We start from the raw sequence: 23,544 nt of genomic DNA on the forward strand, positions 1-23,544 counted from the left end.
ATAACTTATTTTACCTTCCTTAGGTTATTATAGTGACCACATCACCAAGTTCAACCTTCGTGCCCAACATTCTCTCCAAATCCCATAACTATGCAGCAGTCACTAAGCTTGTACCAACATCAGTCATTGCTTCCACAACTCAGAAGCCACCAGTGGTTATAACTGCTTCACAGTCCTCTCTGGTCAGTAGTAGCAGCAGTGGCAGCAGCAGTTCTACACCATCACCTATTCCTAATACAGTTGCAGTAACAGCTGTGGTTTCTTCCACACCATCTGTGGTCATGTCAACAGTAGCACAAGGTAAGTGGTAATTCATCACAAAATTCTGTCCCTGTAGTGTATGGAATTTTTTTTCATAATATTTTAATTTTATTGGAGTATAATTGATTTACAATGTGTTAGTTTCAGGTGTACAGCAAAGTGATTCAGTTATACATAGATTCATTCTTCTTTAGTTTCTTTTCTCTTATAGATTATCACAGAATATTGAATAGAGTTCCCTGTGCTATATATATAGTAGGTCCTTGTTGATTATCTGTTTTATATATAGTAGTGTTCATACCAAGCTTCTGATTTAATCCCCGCCCCCCAACAACACACGCACATTTCCCTTTTGTGAAATTGTTATTTGAGAAAAGAAGGGTATTTCTCTTGTTGTTCAGTCACCCAGTTGTGTCCGACTCTTTGCGACCCCATGGACTGCAGCATGTCAGCGTTCCCTGTCCTTCATCATCTCCCAGAGTTTGCTCAAACTCATGTCCGTGTTGCTGTCGGTGTTGCTATCCAATCATCTTGTCCTCTGTCGTTCCTTTCTCTTCCCGTCTTCAATCTTTCCCAGCATCAGGGTCTTTTCCAGTGAGTTGGCTCTTTGCATCAGGTGGCACAAATATTGGAGCTTCAGCTTCAGCATCAGTCTTTCCACCGAATATTCAGGGTTGATTTTCTTTAGGATTGACTGGTTTGACTGACTGGTATTTCTCTTCGTTATTATTGAAATACCTTTAGGCAAATGAATATTCCATGCTTCCATTTTTCATTCTTAATTTTCTCCAGGTATCTTCTGAATCTTTTGGGAACCTGTGACTTTGACTTCCCTATTTTCTCCTTTGTTTCTTAGCATCCTGTATATCTTTGAGCCCTAAGTTGTCATAGGAGAGCTAGACAGGACATCTCAGAGATTTCTCCTAAATTCAGTGGAATTCAGTAGAGCATGAGAGATATAAAAGGAAACTATCCAAATGTAGATACTCCAAGGAAAGTGTATGATTATTTTGAGTTTTTGTTTGAGATACTTAATTTAGATATAAGGGCTAAGAAATTAAGGCATTTTCTTAGAAAAAGGTAAATGTTAGCAGAAGTGGTAATATATAAACTGCAGTTGTGATCTGAGTGCAGGGCTTCTTCAGTAGCTTCTTTGTAGGTACCTGGGGCACTATGGCATTCAGTGTCTGCTTCTTTTGGGGACTAAAGACAAACTGTTTTAGAGCTGATGTATCTGTTACTGGTTATTCTTCTAGGGGCAGCTGGTGGTGGAGGGGGAAGAGTCTTAATAACAATAAGACCTGGTGGAGGACGCCATGTTAATATGTGTAGTTGTTCAGGCGCTAAGTCGTATCTGACTCTTTGTGACCGCATGGACTGCAGCACACCAGGCTTCCCTGTCCTTCACTATCTCCTGGAGTTTGCTCAAGCTCATGTCCATTGACTCAGTGATGCTGTCCAGCCATCTTATCCTCTATTACCTGCTTCTGTTGCCCTCAGTCTTTCCCAACATTAGGGTCTTTTCCAATGAGTTGGCTCTTTGAATCACATGGACAAGGATTGGAGCTTCAACTTTAGCATCAGTCCTTCCAATGAATATTCAGGGTTGATATCCTTTAGGATTAACTGTTTTGATCTTGTAGTCCAAGGGACTCTCAGGAGCCTTCTCCAGCACCACAATTAGAAAGCATCAATTCTTTAGCACTCAGCCTTCTTTATGGTCCAGCTCTCACATCCATACATGACTACTGAAAAAAATCATAGCTTTGACTATGTGGACTTTTGTCAGCAAAGTGATGTTTCTGCTTTTTAATGCACTGTCTAGGCTTGTCATAGCTTTTCTTCCAAGGAGCAAGCATGTTTTAATTTCATAGCTGCAGTCACCATCCGCAGTGATTTTGGAGCCCAGAAAAATAATCTGTCACTGTTTCCACTGTTTCCCCATCTATTTGCTATGAAGTGATGGGATCAAATGCCATGATCTTAGTTTTTTGAATGTTGAGTTTTAAGCCAGCGTTTTCACTTTCCTCTTTCACCATCATTAAGAGGCTCTTTAGTTCCTCTTTGCTTTCTGCCATTTAAGTGATATCATCTGACTGGCTCTAAAAGCAGAGTTTAGGGGAATTGTGTATGGTTGGCTCATGTGTATGGAGAGGAACTACATATTTGGAATATAAGAAGTCCTAAATTCTACCAATTAGAATGTTTATACTGAATTGGTCATCTACGAAATAGGATAACTGAAATTTTCTTTTTTATTATGGAAAATTGCAAGCACATAAGCAGATAGAATAGTAAAATGAATACCCATGTGCCCATTACCCAGCTTCAGTGATGAGCAACACATGGTCAGTCTTGTTTCATCTATACCTGCTTTTTTCCTCTACATATTCCTGACCCAGAATATTTTGAAGCAAATCCTAAATATCATAATTTTGGTTATAAATACTTCAGTATGTATCACAACATGATTCTTCCCTTTTATCCCCTCTAGTTTTCATATAGTATTTATCAGACTATAAGTCATAAATAACCTTTTTTATCTTATCTCTTAAATTCATCTGACTCTTGTTCTTCATTAACAGAAGAATGGACTATTATTTATTACTCAGATTGATCACTATTATTTTTCTACTTTTTATTGTTTCTCAGATAAATCCTGTTGCCATTGTCTTTTCTCTTACTTTGGTGAGAGAAATTTCTTTTGTCTCATTCTTCTAATGATGTTTTATAGACTTGATGAATTACCTTACCAAATATTGTGACAGTCTTCTGCTTTTATTTTCCTCCTTGATTGCACTTCAACCTAAGTAACATGGTACTTCCTATTTTGTTGTATACACTAATACTCCTGTTCTCTTTACTATATTTGTCTTTTTAGTCTGGCCCTGAACCCAATTCCCATTTTCCATTTCTGTTTCATGAAATCCTCTTGTTATGAAATTCCTCAACCCTGTCAATTCAAATGTGCTCCTGTATAAAAGGATGTAGAGAACATAGATTGGTTAGGTTCCTCATGTGCACAGTTTACCTCAGTTAATACAAGAGTTCATTAATGCAATGTAAAGGTTAAAGTTTTCAGATAGTTTAAAAATACTTTCACTTGAATAACACTTTATATTCATTAAGTTTTAAAACGTTGGCACTTGAAAGGGGCTCCAGAGATAATCTAGTTCAGTAAAACTAAGCAATATAGCAGACACATGTCACTAAAATCCTAGCAGTCAGGGAGGGATGGAGGTGAGCAAGGTGGAAGAATAATGTGTAAATAAGATGAGTAAGCCCTTGAGCTGATTCTAACTGCATCTTTCTTTTGTCTTCTCTCAAAATATTCCTCAATCTGTGGTTTTACCTGATCCGTTAAACAACCCTTAGAGAATTATAGTGCAGGGTAAACTCAACATACAGGAAAACTGAGTTGGAGTGTCTTAAGATTTCTTCTTCATTTTTATTATTCTCCAGAAACATTTTACATACAAATGTGATATTTAAATTTTTTTTCTGAATTGCAATATAAATGTCATAATAGGGCTGTGGGGGAGGAAGGTGTGAAATAGCCTGTTTGATAATTAGATTTTTATAATTAGGTTATTAATTTATCAGTTTCTCTTCATTACAGATAATAGTCCTCTTGTGTTGTTGATGAATTGTAAAATTACTGATGAAAAATCTGGGAGAGGGAATAATTTTTCTCAAACTCATAACATCTGTAGTGAAAATTGTTGGTATTTGCTTCCTGTGCATGCTTGCTAATACTAGCATTGCACTGAAAAATTTCTTAAATACTCTTATCATGCGAATTTTTTGCTATGGATATATTAAATAGTATGCCCACTTGTACCTTTCCACATGATTATTTAATGACCCAGTTCTCAAGAAACAACTGATATTTACTTTATTGGAAATGAGATACAGAAGAGCTGCTTTACCATGCTAAATAATAAAAGGTGAATGTTTCAGTATGAATTATTTTGTCTAATGCCATTTTTAAATTGACTCATTAAAACCTGAAAAGCAATATTTAAAAAACTGTATTCAAAACTTAGTTTGCAAAAAACAAAACCAAACTTAGTTTGCTTTTGTTCTTTTATTCACATTGAGAATCTATATTTTCCAAGAGAAAAACCTATTGAGAGATGAGTGAGAATGTGCTGGTTGATGTTTCTTTTGTTTTGACTCTTCACCAAGGGAAAATGAATTAGTTTTTTGAGTGTTGGAGCAATGATGCCTCTCTTGCAAAGTTTGAGGACTAGATATCAGATATGTAAAATACTACATACATTATATCTGACCCTAGGTGTTGGATAATCATTGTTTCTTTGATTTACCTAGTTTTAAATTATTATCTACTATAATAACCAGAAGTAGTTTTAATTATGCTTTAATTTTAAATGTTCTTTTCCTTACTTTTCTATAGGTGTATCTACGTCAGCAATCAAAATGGCATCAACCAGACTTCCTTCTCCCAAAAGCTTAGTGGGTGCCCCAACTCAGATTCTTGCACAGTTTCCTAAACAGCATCAGCAGTCTCCTAAGCAGCAGTTACATCAAGTGCAGCAACAGACACAGCAACAGGTGGCCCAGCCTTCTCCAGTATCTCATCAGCAGCAGCCTCAGCAGTCTCCTTTGCCACCGGGTATCAAGCCTACCATTCAAATCAAACAGGAGTCAGGTAAATGGAAAAATGTTTATAGGAGATGGTAATTCTTCCCCAGTCACCAGTTCTCTGAAAATTGTAATAATATATATGGATTTACTTCCACATATAGGCTCCTTAAGCACAAGAGTTTTAATTCCAAAGTATATTCTGAGGCCCTCATGTTGGGGATATTTATATAGAGGAAACTGATGCTTGGGAATAGAGAAGAATGAAAAAGCAGTTTGCACAGCAGGAACAGGTTTTCTTCAGTGAACTTTCAGGAGAGATAAAAGGAAGCAGAGGAAACAAACCCAGATTTTAGAACTATACTCTGGAGCCCACTGGGGTTATGAGAAGTGAGCAGTAGAAAAATTAGTCTGGGGAGTCTTGTGTTAGAGGTCATATTGTGAATTTGGCATGAGTTGCTAGGTGCTAGGCAGAGGTACTAAGATTAAAAGACACTGTGTACAGTGAAGAAATGTGGCGTAACAGTTTATTGAAATCATCTCTAGCACAGGGTGCTAGCACATTGGGCACTCAAGGGTAGGAGACAATAACGTAAGTTACTGAATCATAAAGGTATTGACTAGAAAGGCAGATAGGATAGAGTCTTAGATTTAAGGAGATTAAATGCCTCATAACATACTTAATATCTTTAAGAAAAGAAAATGGATTTTTTTTTTTCCTCCATGGAATCTATATTTTATTTCAGAGTAGAACAGGACTTTGGGAGATCCTGATATTTTCAATTTTTTGTTTACTTTCTTGATAGGAACATTTTATTATTTTTTTAAGATGTAATTGATATAACATTGTATTAGCTTTATATGTAGCATAATGATTTGATGATATATATATATATATATAACAAAATGATTACTCCAGTAAGCATCATCACCACACATAGTTGCAGTGTTTTTTCTTGTGATGAGAACTTTTAAGATTTACTCTCAGCGACTTGCAGTATACAATGCAGTACTGTTAACTATAGTCATCATGCTGTACATTACATCCCCAGCACTTATGTGTCTTTTAACTGTAAGTTTGTACCTTTTGACTGGAACTTTGTACCATTTGGTCACTGCCTCACAGCTAGTATGAGGTATGGATAGTACAATGGATCAGTAGTCATAGGGAAATTGATCTCTTGTTTTCTTTTTGCCTGCAGTCTCTGTCAGGCTTTAGTTTCAATGGTATATGTGCTTTCAAGAAAGAAGTGTAAAGTTTTCCTTTTCAAAATGCTCTGGAATTTTTTTAAAAAAAGAGCTTTATTGAGAGAGAATTCACCTACCATTCAACCCATTTAGAGTACTATTTAATGGTAGGTATATCCTTGGTGGCTCAGATGGTAAAGAATCTGCCTACAGTGTAGGAGATCTGGATTCAGTTGCTGGGTCAGAAAGATCCCTTGGAGAATGGAATGGCTACCCACTCCAGTATTCTTGCCTGGAGAATTCCATGGACAGAGGAGCCTGGTGGGCTACAGCCGTAGGATCACAAAGAGTCGGACATGACTGAGCAGCTTTCACTCACTCCGTATATTCACAGATATGTACAACCATCACCACAGTTGATTTTTAGAATATTTTCATCACTTTCAAAAGAAGTCCCACCATGACAACCTCTTAGTCTTAAGCAACCACTAATCTACTTTCTGTCTCTAGATTTCTGTACTCTGGGTTTTTATGTGAATGCAGTCATTTAATGTGTGATCTTTTGTGACTGGCTTCTTTTACTTCACAATGATTTCAAGGTTCATTTATGAAATAGAATGTATTAGTGTTTCATTCCCTCTTATGGCCAAATAATATTTGCACATTCTGTTTATCCACTTGTTCATTGATAACACTTGTTTGTCTCTGATTTTTGGATTCTAGCAACTAGTACTTTGTGTGAAGTGTGAAGTGATATTTCATTGTGGTTTTGATTTGTGTTTCTCTGATAACTAATAGTGTTGAGTGTCTTTTCATGTGATTATTGGCCCTTTTTATATCTACCTTGGAGAAATGTCTATTTATATCTTTTGCCATTTTTAAATTGAGTTATTTGTCTTTTTATTATTGAACTGAAAGGTGGTTTTTTTTTTTTTTTGCTATACGTATTTTAGATATTAAGCCTTTATCAGATACATAAACTTCCAACATTTCCTCCCATTCTGTGGGTCGTTTTTTCATTTCTTGATGGTGTCCTTTGAAGCACAAGTGCCTTTAATTTTGATGATATACAGTTGATTTTTTTCTTGTGTTGCTTGTACTTTTGGTATCTTATTTAAGAATCTTTTGCCAGATCCTAGGTTATGAAGATTATCCTTATGTTTTTCCTAAGAGATTGATACTTTTACCTCTTAAATTTAGATCTCTGATCTGTTTTGATTAATTTTGTAATGGTGTGAAGTAAGGATCCCACTTCATTCTTTGCATATTGAGCTTTGATTATCCCAATACCATTTTTAAAAAAGACTGTTCCTTCATTCAATGATCTCAGTACCCTTGTGGAAAATCCACTGAAAACGTGTATGACTTTATTTCAGGATTCTCAATTGTATTCCATTATACGTCTGTCTCTGTGCTGATTTGATTACCATTGGTTTATATTAAGCTTTGAAATCAGGAAGTGTGAATATTCCTGTTCTGTTGTTTTTTAAAAGATGTTTTGGCTGTTCTGAGTCCCTTGCGATTCTGCATGAAATTTGAAATCAGCTTGTCACTTTCTACAAAGGAGAAAGCTGAAAATCTCATGGGTTTGCTTTGAATCTGTAGATCAGCCAAGGAGTATTACCATCTTTATAATATTAAATCTTCTGATCCATGAACATGGGATGTTTCTGTGTTTATTTAGATCTTTAATTTCTTTCAACACTGTTGAAATGAGTGGTTTTCAGTGTATTAACTTTACACTTTTGTTAATTTATTTTTAAGTATTTTATTTTTCTAGTTACTTGGATTAGTATAGAAATGCAACTGAATCTATTGATTTTACATCTGCAACTTAGCTAAACTCACTTTTAGTCCTAATAGTTTTTAGTGAATTCCTTAGGATTTTCTATATGAAATAATCAAATCATCTGCAAATAGAGATAGTTTCTTCTGTTACAATCAGGATGCCTTGTATTTCTTTTTCTTGCCTGATTTCCCTGATTAGAATGGTAAAATTTTGAATATAACTGGCAAGAGTGAATATCATTGTTTTGTTTCTAGTTCCTTCTATTCATAGAACTTCTTTCAGTGTCTGTTGTAAGGGGTCAGTTAGCAACAAATTCGCTTCATTTTTATTTGGTAAAGACTATTTCATCTGCAATATTTGAAAGATAGCTTTGCTGAATATCAGCTTCTTGGTTGATGGATTTTCTTTGACACTTTGAACACATATTTCTACTGCCTCCTGGCCTCCATTGTTTCCACCGAAAAGTCAGTTTCGAACCTCGATGCAGTTCCGTTGTAAATGAAAAATTGTTGTTCTCTTGATGCTTTTTGGATTTCCTCCATGTCTTTGACTTTCAGCATTTTAAGTGTGGTATGCCTGTTTGTGGATCTCTTTGTATTTATCTTCTTTAGTGTTTGTCCAGCTTCCTGATGTGTAAGTTACTGCTTTTCAATAAATTTGGGACATTTTCAGCCATTGTTTCTTTGAATGTCCCCTTTTCTCTCTGTTCCTTCCTTTTTGTAGTTACATATGTATTGTGTACTTACTGGTGTTTCACATTTATGTTCATTTTTTTCATTCTTTTTTCTTTCTATTCTTCAGCTTGCATAATCTGTAAGTGATCTATCTTTAAGTTTGTTAATTCATTTTTCTGCCCGTTCAAATCTACTCTTAAGCCCTTCTAGTGAATTTTTTATTTCAATTACTATACTTTTCAGCTCTACATTTTCCATTTGATTCTTTTTTGTAATTTCTATTGCTTAATTAATATTCTTTATTTGATGCAACTTTGTTATCATACCTTCTTTTACTTCTGTAATCCTGCTTTCCTCTAGTTCTGTGAACATATGTGTAATGGCTGTTTTGAAGCCTTTTTGTTGTTGTTGTTAAATCTGACACGTGATTGCTCTCACAGTTTCTGTTGACTGCTTTTTTTCCCCTGTGTGGGTCATATTTTCCTGTTTTTTTGCATGCCTCCTGATGTTTTTGTTGAAAACTGGACATTTTAGACATTTTACATTGACATTTTAGATTGTATATATAGATAATAGACATTGTGTGTTGTAACTGGGTACAGGTCTTCCTCTACCCTCATTTGTGATTTGTTACTGTTATTTGCATGGTTATTTGTTGTTTAGTGACTGGATCAATTATTTTGTTGAAGTTGAGTTCAGTTCAGTCGCTCAGTCGTGTCCAACTCTTTGCAACCCCATGAATCGCACCACGTCAGGCCTCTTTGTCCATCACCTACTCCCAGAGTTCACTCAGATTCAACGTCCATCGAGTCAGTGATGCCATCCAGCCATCTCATCCTCTGTTGTCCCCTTCTCCTGCCCCCAATCCCTCCCAGCATCAGAGTCTTTTCCAATGAGTCAGCTCTTCGCGTGAGGTGGCCAAAGTACTGGAGTTTCAGCTTTAGCATCATTCCTTCCAAAGAAATCCCAGTGCTGATCTCCTTCAGAATGGACTGGTTGGATCTCCTTGCAGTCCAAGGGACTCTCAAGAGTCTTCTCCAACACCATAGTTCAAAAGCATCAATTCTTCGGCACTCAGCCTTCTTCACAGTCCAACTCTCACATCCATACATGACCACAGGAAAAACCATACCCTTGATTAGACGGACCTTTGTTGACAAAGTAATGTCTCTGCTTTTTAATATGCTATCTAGGTTGGTCATAACTTTCCTTCCAAGGAGTAAGCGTCTTTTAATTTCATGGCTGCAGTCACCATCTGCAGTGATCTTGGAGCCCCCAAAAATAAAGTCTGACACTCTTTCCACTGTTTCCCCATCTATTTCCCATGAAGTGATGGGACCAGATGCCATGATCTTCGTTTTCTGAATGTTGAGCTTTAAGCCAACTTTTTCACTCTCCACATTCACTTTCATCAAGAGGCTTTTCAGTTCCTCCTCACTTTCTGCCATAAGGGTGGTGTCATCTGCATATCTGAGGTTACTGATAAGCCCCCACTATTGTTCCTTAGGGAGGTACAGCTCCAGGTATGCCCAGTTATTCTGAGGTGACAGTGGTATTGGTATGGCTCTTTCTTCTTTTTTCCTGACCACATCTAGTTGTTAAACTTCACTAACTGATTTCTCTGTTGTATCCAACAATGCTCTGGAGCATAAGTTGCTCTACAAACTGTTGCAAATTGTGGCTTCTTTGAAGGAATAATTTCAAAGGTCTATTTTTGATATTTGTTCTTACCATAGGAGGGTTCCTCTCAGCTTCCTTACTATTCGTCTCTCTTCTACAAACTATCTGGCCTATAGTCTATCTTAATCAAATCCATGATTCTACTTATAGAATTGCCTTTCATCACATCTTCCACTGTTTTGAAATACCCTAAGGCTTGAACTTCTCCACTGTTTTTCAGTTGCTAAGTGGAGTCCGACTCTGCGACCCCATGGACTGCAGCATGCCAGGCTTCCCTGTTCTTCAGTATCTCCTGGAGTTTGTTGAAACTCATGTCCATTGAGTCGATGATATCATCAAGCCATCTCATCCTCTGTTGCCCTGTTGCAGGAATGGGAAACCCCTTTCAGGGCCCGAGAGTGGGCTCTTGTCTAACACTTGGAAATGAATTGTCCAAGGAGACATATGAGCTGACAAAGCAAGAGATTTTATTGGGAAAGAGGTTGCTTGGCGGAGCCAGCAGGCTAAGGGAACTCAGGAGAAGTGCTTTGCCACGTGGCTTGCAGTCTCTGGTTTTATGGTGGCAGGGTTAGCTTCCTGGTTGTCTTTGGCCAATCGTTCTGACTCAGAGTCCTTCCTGGTGGTGCCAAGGATTGCTCAGCCAAGATGGATGCCAGCAAGAAGGATACTGGGAGGTAGTTGGACACATGGTGTCTCCTTTTGACCTTTCCCAAACTCTTCTGATTAGTGGTGGCTTATTAGTTCCGTGTTCCTTGTGAGGGCCTCCTGTGATAAAATAACTCAAACAAATGATTACTATGGTGCCTGGCCAGGGTGGGTGATTTCAGTCAATGTGCTTCTAACAGCCCTCTTCGCCTCCTTCCCTCAATTTTTCCCAGCATCAAGATCTTTTCCAATGAGTTGACTCTTCACATCACGTGACCAAAGGATTGGAACTTGAGCTTTAGTATCAGTCCTTCCAATGAATATTCAGGGTTGATTTCCTTTATTATTGACTGATTTTATCTCCTTGCAATCCAAGGGACTCCCAAGGGTCTTCTCCAGCACCACAGTTCAAAAGCATCAATTCTGCGGCACCCAGCCTTCTTTATGGTCCAACTCTCACATTCATAAATGACTACTGGAAAAACTATAGCTTTGACTGGAAGGACCTTTGTTGGTGAAGTAATGGCTCTTCTTTTTAATACACTATCTAGGTTTATCAAAACTTTTCTTCCAAGGAGCAAGTGTCTTTTAATTTTATGACTATAGTCGCTGTCCGCAATGATTTTGGAGCCCAAGAAAATAAAGTCTGCCTCTGTTTCCATTGTTTCCCTATCTATTTGCCATGAAGTGATGGGACTGGATGCCATGATCTTACTTTTCTGAATGTTGAGTTTTAAGCCAGCTCTTTCACTCTCCTCTTTTACTTTCATCAAGAGGCTCTTTAGTTCCTCTTCACTTTCTGCCATAAGGGTGATGTCATCTGCATATCTGAGGTTATTGATATTTCTCCTGGCAATCTTGATTACAACTTGAGCTTCATCCAGCCCCACATTTAGCATTATGTACTCTGCATGTAATTTAAATAAGCAAGGTAACAGTATACAGCCTTGACGTACTCCTTTCCCAATTTGGAACCAGTCTGTTGTTCCATGTCCGGTTCTAACTGTTGCTTCTTGACCTGCATACACGTTTCTCAGAGGGCAGGTAAGGTGGTCTGGTATTCCCATCTCTTTCAGAATTTTCCAGTGTTTGTGATTGACACAGTCATAGGCTTTAGCATAGTCAATGAAACAGAAGTAGGTATTTTTCTGGAATTCCCTTGCTTTTTCTATGATCCAATGGATATTAGCAATTTGATCTCTGGTTCCTCTGCCTTGTCTAAATCCAGTTTGTACATCTGGGAGTTCTTGGTTCATGTACTATTGAAGCCTAGCTTGGAAGATTTTGAGCATTACCTTGCTAGCATGTGAAATGAGTGCAGTTGTGTGGCAGTTTGAGCATTCTTTGGCATTGCCCTTCTTTGGAACTGGAATAAAAACTGACCTTTTCCAGTCCTCTGGCCACTGCTGAATTTTCCAAATTTGCTGGCATATTGAGTGAAGCACTTTCACAGCATCAACTTTTTAGGATTTGAAATAGCTCAGCTGGAATTCCATTACCTCTACTAGCTTTTTCGTATAGTACTTCCGAAGGCCTTTGACTTCACACTTCAGGATGTCTGACTCTAGGTGAGTGATCACATTATCCTGGTTATCTGAGTCATTAAGACACTGTTTTGTATAGTTCTTCTGTGTATTCTTTCCATCTCCTCTTAATATCTTCTGCTTCTGTTAGGTCCATACCATTTCTGTCCTTTATTGTACCCATCTCTGCATGAAATGTTCCCTTGGTATCTAATTTTCCTGAAGAAATCTCTAGTCTTTTTCGTCACATCCTACACTGTTTTTGAGAGCACCCTTAGGTTTGAACTTCTCCATGCTCTGTTACAGATGAGTTCAGTTTCTCTGGGAAGAGGCTAGGGAGCTATCTAAGACCTGTTTTTATCCTCAGGCAGCTCTGGAACTCTGGGGGTAGGGTCATGGCAGTCTTTTCTATGTATGTTACCCCTGCTCTGTAAGCTGACAGCACTCAGTGAAGTCAAGTGTGGGAGAGTGGGCAAGCAGCCTGAGATCCTCTCGGCTTGCTTTCCCCAGTGGTGGAACCACTGTCTTACAAGCCAGAGTGGTCACGAGCCTAATATTCTCAGAGGCTTTTTGCCCAAGATAGAGCCATGGATTGGGGGCTGGGCAAAGGGGAGTAGCCACCTCTTGACTGCAGTGGCCTGTGACTTAGCAGCAGGTACCAGGGAGCAGGATGAGATAAGCTGAAGTCCTTCTACTCCTCAGAAGAAAGCCCTCCAACTAGGAGCTGGAGAAGGAGGAAACACTGTGCCCTTGACTATGGCAGTCTGGAGAGGAGTCCTTGCTTCACATGTAGGGAGGAATGACGCGGAACAGGTCTTAGTTTAAATATTAGAGATTTCCCCTGTCTTACTAAATGTATTCTTGAATAGATGTTTTTCGTTTAGTCTTGGGACTGTCACCAGAGCCTTTCATTGGTTGGTTTTATTTATTTATTTTTGAAAAATCATTTTCACCAGTTTCATTGTCAGCAGAACTCCTTATGCTTTCTTGTCAGAAATCAATCTCTTGAATGGTTTTTGTAATTTGCTTATTTTAAATTGAGGTATAATTGACATATAACATATTATTAGTTTGAGGTGTATAACATAATGATTCATATATGCATGTATTATGAAATGACCCCAATAAGTTTAATTAACATCCATTACCACACAAAGAGGAGAGTGAAAAAGTTGCCTTAAAGCTCAACATTCAGAAAACTAAGATCATGGCATCCAGTCCCATCACTTCATGACAAATAGGGAAACAGTGGAAACAGTGGCTGACTTTATTTTTCTGGGCTCCAAAATCACTGCAGATGGTAATTGCAGCCATGAAATTAAAAGACGCTTACTCCTTGGAAGGAAAGTTATGACCAACCTAGACAGCATATTAAAAAGCAGAGACATTACTTTGCCAACAAAGGTCCATCTAGTCAAGGCTATGGTTTTTCCAGTGGTCATATTTGAATGTGAGAGTTGGACTGTGAAGAAAGCTGAGTGCCGAAGAATTGATGCTTTTGAACTGTGGTGTTAGAGAAGACTCTTGAGAGTCCCTTGGACTGCAAGGAGATCCAACCAGTCCATCCTAAAGGAGATCGGCCCTAGGTGTTCATTGGAAGGACTGATGTTGAAGCTGAAACTCCAGTACTTTGGCCACCTGATGTGAAGAGCTGCCTCATTTGAAAAGACCCTGATGGTGGGAAAGATTGAGGGCAGGAGGAGAAGGGGACAACAGAGGATGAGATGGTTGGATGGCATCACCGACTTGATGGACATGTGTTTGGGTGGACTCCGGGAGTTGGTGATGGACAGGGAGGCCTGGCATGCTGCAGTTCATGGGACACGACTGAGTGACTGAACTGAACTAACTGAACTGAACTACACAATTGGCTTCCCAGGTGGCTCAGTGGTAAAGAGTCTGCCTGCCAGTATAGGAGATACAGAAGATGCAGGTTCCATCCCTGGGTTGGGAAGATCCCCTGGAGGAGAAAATAGCAACTACTCTAGTATTGTTGCCTGAAAAATTCCATACAGAGAGGAGCCTGGTTGGCTACAATCCATGTGGTTGCAAAATGTTGGACATAACTGAGCAGTTGAGCACACCACACAGTTTGTTTTGTTTTGATTTGGTGATGTTAGGGCCAAAATCTTGGCTTTCTCTGCCCTCTGAAGCCGAATAAAAAAATACGAAGACAGAGTTTGGAGGAATTAGAAAGGTGGCTTTAATCCTCAGCCAGCAGAGGGTGGAGGAGCCTGATAGGCTGCAGTCCAGGGGGTCGCTAAGAGTCAGACACGACTGAGCGGTTCACTTTCACTTTTCACTTTGATGCATTGGAGAAGGAAGTGGCAACCCACTCCAGTGTTCTTACCTGGAGAATCCCAGGGACAGGGGAGCCTGATGGGCTGCCGTCTGTTGGGTCGCACAGTCGGATACTATTGAAGCGACTTAGCAGCAGCAGCAGAGGGCGACACAACAGCCTCATGCCTCAAGACCTGAACTTCCACCTCTATGAGGAGTCTAAGAGCTTATATAAGATGAGGGCTTGCAGTCAGGAGTCAATGATGAGGAACAAAGGTGTAAGGATCTTGTATTCTTCCTCTTGCATTGTTTCTAAAAACAATGATAGGGTGGCATCAGGTAACCCAGTAATTGAATCTGGCAGTTTGGTAGCCCTGTGGCCTTCTTTCTGTAGTGCAAAAAGAGAAAAACTATGAGGGGTGGTCTATGAAGCGAGTGCTGTAAAGGTGAGCACCAGATTCAGGATGTAATTCACAGAGAGTCAAAGGATAATAGGTGCAAAATGTAGCTCATGTCGAGTTAGGGGGCAGAAAAGCAATCTTAGTTACAGACTAGAGATTAGGATTGATGCTTTTGAATTGCAGTGCTGGAAAAGACTCTTGAGAGTCCCTTGGACAGCAAGGAGATCAAACCAATCAATCCTAAAGGAAATCAACCCTGAATATTCATTGGAAGGACTGATGCGAAAACTCCAGTCCTTTGGCCACCTGATGTGAAGAGTAGACATTGGTAAAGACCTTGATGCTGGGAAAGATTGAGGGCAAGAGAAGAAGGGGCTGACAGAGGATGAGATGGTTGTATGGCATCACTGACTCAATGGACATGAGTTTGAGCAAACTCCAGGAAATAGTGAAGTACCGGGAAGCCTGGCATGCTGCAGTCCACGGGGTCGCAAATAGTCAGACACGACTGAGTGACTGAACAACAACAGATTAGGAACAGTTAAAGTAAAAAGTAGGAATGATCAGGCCTGCTGACTGTTCTCTTTATCTTCTTTGTTCTCAGGAAAGGGAAAGAAAAAACTTAATTCCTCTTTTTTCCTATTTACTGCAACAATGAGAGGAATGGTTTTAAAAGCATGGGAGTTATCTTCTTTATGTACCTTAAGCATTGTTGTAATTCATTAATGAGATAATTCTAGAAATCATTTTTCCCCTACAGCTTTATAGTTTATGATTTATTATAATAAGAATTTGTTTATACAGTAGTAATACTTTTTTTTCTATTGAATCCTTGCTATGTATTAGGCAACTCACAATTTTCCCATAATTAATCTTCACAACAACCCTAGAAGGTATATATACTAATATTATCTTTATTTTATGAATGGAAAGCTGAGTCATAAAGATCATTAAGTAATTTGACTAATTATGCCTAGATGTTATTATTTTAATTTCTTTGTTGGGTATAAGTATTTTATAATTATTTAAGGCTATTAAATAAATATATTTGTTTGCTACCTCATATCTTAACCTAAATCACCATCCAAAAAAGTAAAAATTTTAGTTGTCTATTGAAATACATTGTATTCCATGAATTATTTCAGTGAAGTTTAGTGGGGAAAAAGTGTTACCAAAATTTTCCTTCCTTAGTTAACAGCTGTTAGGACTTAAATTTGTTGTTAGCATGAGAGATTTCTTTTAAATGGACATCTGAAATTTGGAAAGTCAATGTAACAGTAACATTTAAATAAATTGGAAAAATGTATGAAAAATATAACATCACCACCCTAATATTTTAATTTTATTTTTATATATTGTTTTCAAATTCTTATCCACATGTGTATTTTATGTAGGTTCAATAACAGCATATTCTTTACTTTTGACAAAGTGAGCTATTTAAATACTTTAAAATAAGTTTAAAAATAAAAGGTTCATAAAGAAAATGTTCTTGCTTTTTGTAATCTTAAGAGGTTAGAAAAATCTTTGATAGAGTAGAGAATATATAAAAGCTACATTAACTTTTATTTTTGTCTTCTAATCCTTTCATCCCAGGTATTTGCATAGAACACAGATTGTCTGTGGAAGTTAAGATCAATGGCTAATTTGGTTTGAAAGCTCTCATATGATGTAATCATAGACAAAAATCATTTTTTATTAACAACTTGTTAAATAGTTTTTGTATTTTAATTATATTCCTGAATCAAAGAAATTTGGAAAGATAGGAGTTTGAGGGATAAAAGTTAAAAGAGTATTATTTATCAATATGAAAGAAAGCTTCTTTAGTCAAGACTCAGTAAATGTGTATAACTGCTGCCCTCTTGGGTTGATATAAACCACGTTATTAAAAAATAATTTGTATTGAGATTTATCTTTCTTCTTTCAAAGGTGTTAAAATCATCACACAACAAGTTCAACCAAGTAAAATCTTACCCAAACCAGTGACAGCAACTCTGCCTACCAGTAGCAATTCCCCTATTATGGTGGTTAGCAGTAATGGTGCAATTATGACAACTAAACTGGTAACCACTCCTACTGGTAAGTTATCTTGAGCATCAGTCCATTCATTCATCATACTCACTGAGTAATTTCTCTGACCCAGTAATTTGCTTGACATTGGGAATATAGAAATTCAGGAGACAGTTCTTTAAAGAGGCCTCTCTTGACTCTTCCCTCCTCCCAACTCGAATTAGCTCTCTGCTGTTGTCATGGTCCTCTTCTTTTCCTTTGTAACACATACTACAGTTTCTAATTACTTAGGTACTTTTTTGTCAATTGTTTGATGTTAATTACTTTATTAGCTCATGAGCTCCATGCGGATAAAGGACCGTATCTGTGTTATTCACCATATGTATGTAGAGCTGATCTGTAAGTAGGTGTTCAGTCAGGATTTGTTGAGTGAATGAAATCGCAGTCCCAGCCCAAGAGAATCTCACCCTGATGAGGCTGAGAATTGTTGTTACATTATTGTATGGTAAGTGTTAGTCTGACTGAGAGAAGCATTGGATGCCATTTTACCCAGGTATGAGAGTATCCAGACTGTGGCCCAAGGAAGTGAAATAGTACCATCCTTTGTGACTTTGACCAGTTTAATTCCTCTCAGTCTTTTCTGTTGTCTATTTCTATGTGATCATAATACCTTTACCAAATCTGGTATGTTAAGTCCCCAGGAGAGTGCTTTACTAGCCATTACTATAATAGCCATTACTATAAATTAATGTTAGAATTAGTATTATCCATTGGTGTTATTTTAAATTGGTGTAACTCTTGCCAGACTCTTTGAAGAGGGCCAAATTTAGATGATGAGATGAGATTGTTGGCTGCATCACTGTCTCAATGGACGTGAGTTTGTGCAAACTCCAGGAGATAGTGAAGGACAGGGAAACCTGGCATACTGTAGTCCATGGGGTCGCAAAGAGTCGGACATGACTTAACAACCGAACAACAACAATTTAGATGATAGAATCTGAAGAGTGTAAAATGATTCCTTTCTCAAGTTTATAAGCTATCACCTATTGGCCATTATGTAAAAGTGTGTATAAACATTACCCTTAGTCTCCCTTAAGCTTTAATGTCTCCATTTTCAGAAACAAAACAGAGACTTATGTTAAGCAACATCACATGGCCACATAGTCTATAAAAGACAGGACTGGAATTTGAATCCAGGTCTGTTTGACTCCCAAAACTTTTTTTAAAAAGGTTGTGATAAAATATAGATAACATGAAATTTATCATTTTCCCCATTTCTAAGTGTACAGTTCATTGGCATTAAGTACATTAACGTTGTTTTGCAGCCATTACAACCATCTAGCTCCAAAACATTTTTGTTTTCCCAAACTGAAACTGCCCATTAAACAATAACTCTCCATTCCCACCTGCTTCCAATCCCTGACAACCGCCATTCTGCAATACTTCATCTTCTTGCAAAGCCTATGTTTTAAAAACAGTTTTTCTTTTATTGAATCTATCATTCTTCACCCAAAACTTTTCTCCATTTTGTACAAAGATGTGATTCCTCATGTTAGGGAAAGGTAGTGAAAAATAATGTATCCTTATATATCTATGTTAGAATAAATGTTTCTGCAAATTTTAAAACAAAAGCTAACGTTGAAATATTTTCCAGTTATAATTAATTCAAGCTGTGTATCTTCATAGCATATTTATTTTGTACTAGATTTATTTTTCTGATTTAGATGTATGTTTGTAATCAGTTTAATTCTACTTAATGTTCCTCCGCTTCTTCCTTTTTTTGGGTAGTGATTGTATTTTAAAATGGTAAATACTAACTGGATAAAACCAATTTTAGGGGGGTTTTGAAAATGATTATTACAGTGACTTCTGAACCTAATTATGAAAAAAATGTTTTCAGTTGAAGAAAGTGTTACCTGAATTATCTTCTTTCTCCTCAAAACTAACTGTTCTTAGGAACAGTTTTAGAAACTTAGGAATAGTGTTTCTGAGTTACCAGATGTGTGAGATGCTACAATAGGCTAATCTGGTTAATTTTTAGTTCCTGTTTGGGGGAAAGAAAAAGTCCTAAAAATAGTGGGTACGAGTGTAAAATCTTTTTGAGAGATATGAAGAAAAATATTCTAACAGGTCAGTTAAAGTTGAGGAAATATGTAAATAGTGAATTTTCTCAGTAAAAAAATATTCCTGGCAACTCTTGGCAGCTACAACTTTAATCTCTAGTAAAATGATGGAATAACTCTCTAATGATGGAAATATATTTAGAGGGTAGCAGAGTACAAAACAGTAAAAGTTTATAAAATTTTAGGCAAACAATATACTGCCTTATTTGCTGAGTGCTGACGTTGGATTTGGCACTGAGAGCATAAAACAGATGCGGAGACCTTGAAATCTATAACAGAAATATCTAAAATGCTCTGGCAGGAAAGATGATTAAATTTAAGTTTCTTTTGGCACCAAGCTAGTGGAAGAAGGGTAGTGGAAGAAGGGAACAGAGTTAGTTATGCTTTTCTTGGGGTTAGTAATTTGATGCAACACATCACAAAATTTTATGTGTAAGGTTAATTCAAATTGAGTTGGCTGTAGTTCTTGCTATGTGCATTGAAAACTGGCTGTAAATTGTTATTTAATGGCTTGACACCTTGAAATTCCATTTTCAAGTTAAAGCAATGTAGATTACATTGAATTACAGTTAAACTGTATAAATTGTCATTCTTCTAAAAGTGATGACAAGTTTTTTTCTTGGCTTTTCCCTTTTTATAGGCACACAGGCAACCTATACTCGGCCAACAGTGAGCCCATCTATAGGTCGGATGGCTGCAACCCCTGGAGCTGCAACCTACGTGAAAACTACCAGTGGTAGCATTATTACAGTAGTACCCAAATCATTAGCTACCTTGGGGGGCAAGATAATTAGCAGTAATATAGTTTCTGGTAGGTATATCTGAAATATGTTAAAGGTATAGGTGACCAATAAGAGGAAAAAACATTTCACTGTCAAGGGATACTGTTTTGATCTCAGTTTTCTGCTTAGAAATCTAGAACTTGGTTTTTAGCCCTTATGTCTAGTGATTAAGTATAGTTTTTTAGTTCCAGTATAAAATCTTTACATGTTAAGCTTTTGAGAGTTTAAAAATAGAAAGAACATTTAGTTGCTTTTAATCAGAATGGGAGGATTATAGTTTACATTTGCATAGAGATGTTTCATTTATAAAATATTGTCCCATCTATCAATTCATTTCTACCTCAAAACTCTGAAATAGTTGGTATCATCTCCAGTTTATAGGTATAGATGTATTGTACATTTCAAGAGATGAACGTGACCTGTCCAAAGCCACATAAACTAGGCAGTGAAAGAACTAGTATTTATTTGTCTAAATATGTTTGTGGGATCATAATCTCAATTACTGACTAGTATTTATTTGTCTACATATGTTTGCAGGATCATAATCTCATAGTTTCAATTACTAATGTTACTTTAGCTTATTAAAAATAAAAATACTTGAATATTTTTATTTGTTTTTCACCATTTATAAGGGCTTTTTACTTTTTAAAAATATTTAACTCAGATAATGAAAGCTAATATTTATTGGTATTTTAGAACCTTACCTGGTTTTTAATGGCTCATTTATTCCTGCAATATTTGAGTTGTATATCCTGAAGTGGAATGTTAACATGGTGTCTATTTTCATCGAATATTGTTTTTTAATTAAAATGATGTGAATAATCTCTGACCAGGCAAGCCCTGTGGACTTTTACTGTCTACCATTTTTGTAGACTAGCTGTATTTTGTATGCCCCCAGTGAATTGTTCTGACATTTTAAAGTGAAGGAATTGAAGTTCCTGGCAGTAATATGATGTTGCTGATAACTCAAGGAGTGAAAAAAAACAAGGCAGGTCGTGGTATTGGCATAAAGCTCTATATTTAAAGCTGCTAACTTTGGCTCTACTCTTTAAGTGTAAGTGAGAAACTTTGATGTTTGCCAAACTAAGGAGGGTGAAACCAGTAGGGAAAGAATCATACTTCAGCTTTTAAGAGGATGTTTTAAATAACACAGTTAAAACTAGATTGTAATTTATTACCTGACAATATCTTTAAATAGTATAGAGCACACACTTAAACTTTATTTTTCAAAAAGTAATCATGTTTTTTTATTAGTGTATAACTTTTTATGACCATAGGGTATTTATTTAGGTATAAGTTCTTAATACCATATAGCTTGAAGGAATGTCATGAAGCCTCTTGTTTTCAAACCTTATTTATGATTTAGCTGCTTTGTGTGAGGTTAGAGCAGTATACACAAGCACATTTTCCTAGAAGCAAAGAGGCAGTGAGGTATATACCCTACACTTGTAAACATACCTTTGTTCTAAAATATAAAGTAACTGGTGGTTAGTTGCTATTTCAAGTGTATAGATACATAGAGGAAGAGCTCTTAAACTTTTTCAGCACTGTAGGGTATAATGGGCTCACAGCTGAAATAGCTGTATTCATTGCGTGGGGCTCGTTTTGCCTCTACCTCTGCTTCACTATTTGACACTTTCATTCTAAAGAACTTCTCTCATTTCTGAGTACTTTAAACTAATCCTTATGTTACGTGTCAGTGTTTCTTATTATATTCTCGTTCCATGATACTGGGGTTATTGGTCAGTTTTTAAATTCTCAATCCCTGTCTTTTCACAGTAAACCAATAAGCCAGGTTGAATGAATTTAGACAGTTTTCTACCTTAATCTGTGATCCGATGCTGGATGCTAGAGTCAATGCCCTCACCACCCCCACAACAAAAAAGAAATGCTTTTCTTAAAATACACTCATACATCTGGCTTTGAGAATGGAAGGCTTTTTTAAAAAAAATAATACTTTTATGTTTATTGTGGGGAATTTAGAAAATACAGAAAGGTATACAAAGAAAACTAAAAACCTATAATTTTTGCCATCTAGGGAAATAATCTGTGTATATTTCTGTTTATTCCTTTTTCTATTTAGATTTCTGTATAAATGTTTTGTGCATATATGTATATTTTAAAAATTAAATATAGATCTATATAATCAGTTTTAATCTTTTTTCATATAATAATATCATTTTCTCATTCCATTAAATGTATTTTGATACCTCACACCCCAGATTAATGACTATACAATATTCTCTCCTATAATGCACCATAATTTAACTGTTTATTCATTGCTGAATGTTTTAGGTTACCTAACAATTTTTTTCTCATTGATAATCCTATGAAGAATATTATTATACATAAATTATTATATGAAATTCTTATTTCCTTTGTATAATGTCCTGGAAGGCAAATTCATGCTTCCAAAGTACTTTCCAGAAAGGTCAAGTTTTTATTTTTATTAGAATAAGCAGTTAAGTTGAAGGCATGACTGTTTTTGCAGTTAGTCATTTATGCAGTCAGATATTTACTTATATGTGTGTGTGTATATATAGAATTATCAGATACGTAAGTCTGTTGGTGAGCTTTGTTGAAAGTTGGTTGAAAAATCGTGTCTGTTTTATGCAGAAGATGGATCCTTTAGAGGTAAACTCATTATCTTGAATCTAAGGACTTTATGAGAACCTGTGACAATGGCAGGACTTGATTTTGATTCCCCTTATCTTTAGTACAATGTCCAGGCAAGGGGCTAGTGTTTGTATATATTTGTTCATTCGTTACATTCATTTGTTCATTCGTTATATTCATTTGTTCATTCTTTGAGCAGAGTAACATATAAAAAATTACCCCCCAAACCAAAATTGCCAGAGTGATTTAAGAATCAGTGAATAATAAAGTCTAGGCCAATTAATTTGTGTTCTTTACGCCTGCGTTCCATAAGGCTCAAAGTTTTACAGGCATCTTATTTTTGAATAAGAATCTCTGGAATGCGTCAGTGTCATAGCCTATGACCCAAATGTGATTCACAGTTACTTGCACCTATTGTATGTTGACTCTATAAGTAAGGACTGTATGTCTAGGTGAGTTCTCTAATATGCTATGAGCTAGATGTGGGGTTGGGTGCTGTGATACACAGTGATGTACACAAGGGATATTCTGTGCCCTACAGAATGCTAAACAGGTGAACTTCATACATTGTCTTGTAACATGAGAACTATAGGCTGAATGCTATGAAAGTATAGAGGAAGACTTTTTTTTAAATGAGTAATACTTCTTACTTCAATATAATAGATATCACCTGAGATACAAAAATATACTATTAGAATTTTAAATTTTTACAATTTGATAGTTCTAGTTATAAATCGTATTCTATCTTAATATAATACTGTACTTGCTTTTCCTTATGTTATGCCCTTTTCTTCAGTTTTCTAACACATCGCCTCCCATTTTGTTAAGCTAGTGAACTTGGTTTGCAGCTGTCTCACAAATTGACACACCTGTAATAGAAAGGATTTGATATTTTCATAGTTATAAAGATAATTCATTTGTTAAGTAAGTTTTGTCAAAAATGTGACCCTTATACTTTGCTATAAAGTTA

The 23,544-nt window shown here is 36.7% G+C and overlaps 1 protein-coding gene across 50 annotated transcripts in view; it reads left to right on the forward strand.

Moving 5' to 3' along the window:
* Positions 1 to 23,544, forward strand: part of EMSY (EMSY transcriptional repressor, BRCA2 interacting) — an 80,796-nt gene that overhangs the window by 26,526 nt on the left and 30,726 nt on the right. For 44 of the 50 annotated variants that reach the window (XR_015141573.1, XR_015141574.1, XR_015141575.1 and 41 more), the window contains 4 exons: positions 24 to 300; positions 4,679 to 4,933; positions 16,973 to 17,122; positions 19,817 to 19,987. Coding sequence is in view for 46 of the 50 variants with exons in the window: in XM_086338489.1 (XP_086194615.1) it covers positions 24 to 300; positions 4,679 to 4,933; positions 16,973 to 17,122; positions 19,817 to 19,987 (853 nt within the window). In the remaining 4 variants the exon portion in view is untranslated. The remainder of the gene's footprint in view (positions 1 to 23; positions 301 to 4,678; positions 4,934 to 16,972; positions 17,123 to 19,816; positions 19,988 to 23,544) is intronic. The other 6 variants (XM_086338501.1, XM_086338508.1, XM_086338519.1 and 3 more) reach the window with 2 other exon arrangements.

This window comes from Bos grunniens, chromosome 15 (assembly GCF_055505025.1).
Source record: "Bos grunniens cultivar Pamir isolate PY7600 chromosome 15, Bosgru_T2T1.0, whole genome shotgun sequence".
NCBI classification, from domain to species: domain Eukaryota; kingdom Metazoa; phylum Chordata; class Mammalia; order Artiodactyla; family Bovidae; genus Bos; species Bos grunniens.